The sequence below is a fragment of the Chenopodium album genome, chromosome 26 (assembly GCF_948465745.1).
Source record: "Chenopodium album chromosome 26, dcCheAlbu1.1, whole genome shotgun sequence".
Lineage (NCBI taxonomy): Eukaryota > Viridiplantae > Streptophyta > Magnoliopsida > Caryophyllales > Amaranthaceae > Chenopodium > Chenopodium album.
In genome coordinates, this window is record NC_137859.1 from 33,141,222 (window position 1) to 33,147,312 (window position 6,091).

General features: G+C 37.5%; 1 protein-coding gene across 1 annotated transcript; it reads right to left on the reverse strand.

Annotated features, from left to right (window-relative positions):
• Positions 1-582: 582 nt before the first annotated feature.
• LOC145618695 (fructose-bisphosphate aldolase 3, chloroplastic-like) lies at positions 583-5,873 on the reverse strand. The gene is made up of 6 exons (XM_081673471.1): positions 5,557-5,873; positions 4,078-4,347; positions 3,843-3,952; positions 3,548-3,638; positions 2,279-2,548; positions 583-1,149 (listed from the first exon to the last, which is right to left on the reverse strand). The coding sequence occupies exons 1-6, from the start codon at positions 5,731-5,733 to the stop codon at positions 871-873; spliced, it is 1,197 nt and encodes a 398-aa protein (XP_081529597.1). The 5' UTR covers positions 5,734-5,873; the 3' UTR covers positions 583-870.
• Positions 5,874-6,091: the final 218 nt, after the last annotated feature.

The window sequence follows — 6,091 nt, forward strand, 5'->3', positions numbered from 1 at the left end:
ATAAGAGGAGAGACGACCACAGCAAGGATCATCACAAATATTATAGCCAAAATTATTAAGTACAATCATAGATTTATTGTTCAATTGCTAAATTGCAACCTACATTGTAACCTGTAAAACTTGCACTTAGTAGATTGGTGGACTCATAGCCACCCGCAGTTTTTACCCTTGTTCTTGGGGTTTTCTGCGTCACCATCTCTTGTGTCTTCTTCCCCTTTTCCCCTTTTTCGTTCTTGTGGATTCCAATCTTGCTAATTTCATCATCTCAATCTAGCTGTAATTATCGTAACCTAGGTCGAACCCGATAATCAGTTTTTTTGACTAAAACAGGATGACATAGTGTTTGAGGGGTTGGAGCAAAGTATTTGATTAGTTATAGAGAAATTTGATTTATTTTAAGCTTTCTAGTTTACATAACTGTACCTAAAAAAGCCCATCAAATGGCAGATAATTTTATCAAGTATACATGTGCAATTGTATGGCTTGAAATTCATTTTAGTTTTCCGTAATATAGCAAAAAGATAAAAGTTGATTAATCTGTTCTTTAACTTGGACCCAAAAAAATTATTTAAGAGTCGGAAATGGAAAATATCTTACTAGTTTAGTTAGCAAGAAAAAAATTAGAGGTAGGGAATAAAAACCTCACTATTCCCGATTTATCCATTACCTATTCTCATGCCAATACAGAGGCGATAACAATTAACAAGCAGACATTCAAACACCTCGCTCTATACTTCCATACAGCAATACGAGGGGAGATACAAGTGACGATCTAATTAAAACAGTACTCTTGCTCTTGAGTGATTAGTGAGGAGAAAATGAAACACACCTCTGACAATGGTAACTTATAGATAGCTCCAAACTCTATCCTTAGTAGGTGTAGCCCTTGACAAACATACCCTTCTTAGCTTCTTCATCCTCTCCTTCAGCAGAGTACCTCCCAAGCTGAGCAAGGGAATTTGCCTTGGCACGCACCAAAAGAGCTTTCTGGGCAGCTTCTGCGTTCTCTGGGCGTCCTTGCCATGTCTTAAGTACACTGTTCTGTAATGCACGAGCATATGAGAAAGAGACGTGCCATGGGTTGGGGCTTTGGTTCATTGCGTTAAGGTTTAAGGTTGCTTCTACCTCTGATTGACCTCCAGACAAGAACTAAAACAAAAGGGGAAAATTATATTAGATCACTTTGACTGTTAAGTTGACAAAAACAATCACAATCAAGGAATCATTAGACAATAATAACCAACTTTAAAATCCTTATAACAATTGATTTTCTAACCCTTACAAGAGCATCCCATGCCAACCTTTCACTGCCCCTAACCTAAAACCTAACTATATCAGCTAGAGACCGGGGAAGACAGAAAGGGTAAAACGGAGCATGGACCAATGCATGAAACCGCATTCAGATGAATACCATGAACAAGTAAAATCATGGGAAAGCAAAGTGAAAGTCAAGGCAGAGCTCATAAGCCAGAGCACCAAGCTAATTTAGAAAGTAGGTCAACCCACAGCCACAAAATCAAAAAGTCATAGGATTAGACACAGATAGTTCATTTGAAAACTCCCAGTTACAGAATTTATTAACCAGTTAAGAAAGCACGAAATGAGGAAAACTTAGGGTTTGTTTGGATGAGGAGGGAAGGGAAAGGGAGAACTAGGTTGGACTAGATGAAAGGATGGAAGATGATAGGAGTAATTCATTTGCCTATTTAGGTCCTAATATAATGAACACAAACATAACTTTTCAAAGTTGGGAAGATTCGACGGGGCAATAAAAGACAATACTAGGCAGAGACAATTGGTGGATGAACTGCACCCCTAAGTCACTTTCTCCCCTACACTTTAAATCCCCTCCTTCTATATATCTACATAATTGGGATCTAGGGTTTTTCATGGATCTCCTCTTCCCCACCCTCAGACTATTCTTTCCTTGATTGCTATCAAAAAATAAGGGTCTAAAGTCTCCTTTGTCTTTTCAATATACAAAGTATAATTTAGGCACCTGTCTGGTCCAATTGTTTACAGGCAGGGGAGGCTATCAAGAAGGAGTCACTCAGTTGTATGCCCGGATTTCACCATTTGCATACACATTACACACCCATATTATTAAAGAAGCTTCAAATGATTGATTTAGCTCATGTTCCTTGTATGTATATAATTTTAAACATTTTCATTCCCACCTTCCCGGTCCTCATTCATTCTTCTCAATGGTCACGTCTGTTAGCAACAAAACCTATGCTTTCAAGAATTAAAAATGAAAGAAAGTTTCAAAGCAGCATACCATGATTCCAGGAACAGCAGGAGGCACTCTCCTCCTAAGCATTTGAAGTGTATGTTTTGCAATGGATTCTGGAGAAGCCTTTTCTTTGTGCTCAGCTCCTGGGGTAACCATGCTTGGCTTTAGAAGGATTCCTTCGAAAACAACATTGTTCTGAGCCAAGTAGAAAAAGACTTCAGCCCACACTCGCTCCGCTACTTCCAAAGTCCTCTCAATTGGGTGGTCACCATCAAGAAGGATTTCTGGTTCCACTATGGGAACAAGGCCATTGTCCTGAAACATAAACAAGCAATTGCAAAAAACAATAAATTTGAAGGACTAATTTGATGCAAGAATCAACTTATGAAGCAATACATTGAAGTCAAGAACCTGTCCACAAAACTACCATCTAAACAAGAACCTACTCTTACACAGGTTTGTTCAACTAGATTAGTCAATGCAACTTGCATAAAGAACATGAGAAAACACTATAGAAGATTCTAATTCAGCCTTAACAACATTTTAATTTATGTAGTATTTATATTTATATATATTAAAGCCTGGACCATCTGTCAGGACCCTTCGAGCTTTACCAAAGGATAATAATTTGAAATTTAGTACATAAAACAAGCAATAATACAGACAATCAAAACTCAGAACTTCAAAATTTCATGTTTTTCAACAAATGTAAGCACAGAATCACTCTATTCAGTGTCGGGTCTCAATTAGGAGTACTGGTAAGTTTGGGTCATAGAGATAACAACCAGGTTGGGCTTCATTTGATTACCCCAGATTTCCCATCATACAGTATTTGAGGTCATGCTGATGCCAACAGGAGGTGGCCTTGCTTTATGAAATAAAAGGTCATTGAGACCTCTCGGTTAACAATTTCATATACTATGTTAAAATTGAATTTAATGAAAAAGATGTCTACAACAAACAATTATCAAAGCTCTGACATCCAAAATTCCAAACTACCCACTTATTCCAAATGATCAACATGAATACTTCATTGCCTAGATGAGACAGTCTTCAGGTTGCCTAGCCTGTTGACTTCCAACAAAAACTCAATTTTAATCCCCGTGCCATAGATTAAACAGGACTAAACTTGAAAGGCACCAGTGTACCACAAAATATTGATAGCACGGTGCACACTTATATCACATAAGATTCACACAATTATTACAGACCACTGTAATTCTTAGTGCTTTGAATTGGTCAATGCCAAACATTGAAGTCTGCCTAAAATAAACCAAAAACATTCTAAATAAAAACATTATGATTTTTGTGTACCTGAGAAATAGCAGCATAACGAGCAAGTCCCCATGCAGCTTCCTTAACAGCCAAAGCAGAAGGTCCACATGGAATACTAACAACTGTACGCCTATGTTTGTAATAACCAAACAAGCAAAATTAACAAGATATTAGCAGAAGATGGAAAAAACTAAAATTAGCTTCTTAGCATCTGAATATGGGATCAGTACCAAAAGTATCTTTGCTAACCATTTCAAAAACCCCAACCCTTAGCCCCAAAGAAATCAATATAGGAAAATAATTCTGAGTTGAGCACAGGTTGAATTTGGCTCACCATTTTGCAAAGCGAGCACCCTGTTGATAGTACTCGGCAGATCTTGAAGCCAAACCGTCCAACCCTTGGCACCAAGATTCATTATTTGACCCCGGCAATGGAGACAAACCCTGAAAGGTAGACAAAAGAAAAAGAACAGTGAGAAAAATACAAAGCCATCAATGAGCATTAGTTATACAATACAAGACAAGCATGAAGGTTTAGAAGACACAATCAACTTCTTCAATATCCATACCTTGTCAACTTTGATGCCAGGTACAATGTTTTGCTCACGTAGACAGTCCACAAACTTCTTTCCATTTGTTGTAGACTGGTAAAGTGTTTCCTCAAATAGAATGGAACCAGAGATATATTCACCCAAACCAGGAGTCGTAAGGAGAAGCTGCCTGTACGCCTGACGATTAGCTTCTGTGTTATCTAAGCCAATAGACGCCAACCTTTTTCCACAAGTTGCATTAGACTCATCAATGGCAAGGATACCACGTCCAGGAGAGGCAATAGTTTTCTGCATAATCGCAACAGAAATTATAAATACAGAAAAAAATGACAAGACTATTAGAAGTAAATTAAAGAAGTCTGAAGGCATGAATCAGATCACAAACGAAATAAATAAAAAATGTATTTGGAAGACTAGAAAGATAACAGGGAGTTCGGATGGAAGCATTTTTGGTGTATAACACTTTGGTAAACAAGATGTCACCGACTACATTTGGGTCTATAACAAACCATGTACAGAAATCTACTTGATAGGTTTTTTTTTCTCCTATACACCTATGAATTCATTATATTCTCTTAAAAATAAGAAAAATAGCAGGAGAAGTGGACAAAATACAAAGAACATTTAGATTACATGTCACGCACACCATCCAGGTTTAACTTGCATTACTACACCACACGTTCACACCACACTAGTTACAGAATAAAGACATAACAAGAATATGGATATAATAGCTTGTCTTTGGAACTACACACTCATCCAGCAGGATTCAAAGCTACGAATTAATCAAATTCAATTTTCCCCGTGTTTGTCTTCAAAAAAAAATTTATGACCCAAATCTATTACAGTACTAAAGACCAGGTTCTCTTCACCTTATCAGAAGGTAAAATTTACGTGTAAAATGAACTTTGTAGACCTTTTTCACAACTCATATGAGCTTATTTTAATTTATACTCGTAAACCACATTATCTTTCCGACTAATCGTGCATCCAGCAGGATTCAAACCTAATAACTAATCTAATTCAGAATATGATCCAAATCTATAACAAAAAAACATAAAGGCTTGTTCTCTTCACCTCATCAGAATGTAAATTTAGTCTGAAAATGAACACGTTTTAATTAATCTATACTATAATAAGGTTAATACAGTATAAATAAATAACACTTCAAGACTGATATACCATCCTTCAAACAAGCCGTTGAGCCCACCACTCATCAACATCTAAGAACACGACATCAATAGTAAGACAATTGAATAACTTTCACTAATAATTACTGATAGTGACTATTCCGACCTACATCAAAAATCATAATTCGTACAACATAAGGCCAAATTACACTGATGCAACCAACAATCATCATATAATAAAAGTCAAATAATCATCAACCAGAATTCTGAACAATAAAAAACAAATCACAGATCCATATTTCAGACCAAATCATACAACCAAAATTCAAAAATGATGTAAAAATAGATGAAATAGAGAGAAAATTACGGCGGTTTGAACAAGTTCATCGACGTAAGAGGAAGCGCGGACGACAGGAAGGGAGACTCGGCGAGTTGGGAAGGCGACGACGGAGGAGGAAGATGATCCGGTGCGTTGAGTGAAGGAGTGTTGACCGATCCAATTGGAAGACGCAGCGTTTAGCTTCACCAAACTTGTAGTCGCCATTGTTGTTGGTTGGAGATCTCTTTGAGTTTCTCTCTCCTCTTTTTTTTTTTTTAATGGAGTGATGAAAGTGTAAAGGTGAGGAAGATACAAAAGAGTTGCTTATAAAAGAAAGGGGAAATTGGTAGGCGGCTGTAAAATGGAGTTGTTGGAGTTTTTCTGGGAAAGTCCGCGCAAATCGATAATCAACTGGGAAGTGTGTAGTGTGTAGTGATCTGGGGAATATTCCGGGTATACAACGGCCCACCCATTTTGAAGATGGCTAGCCTGCTGCTCCAGTAGTCCAATGTGCGATTTGGTATGGTAACGAGGGGACGAGTCACAAGGCCTTACTTACGAAGTGTTAATTCAGGTGTCTTGG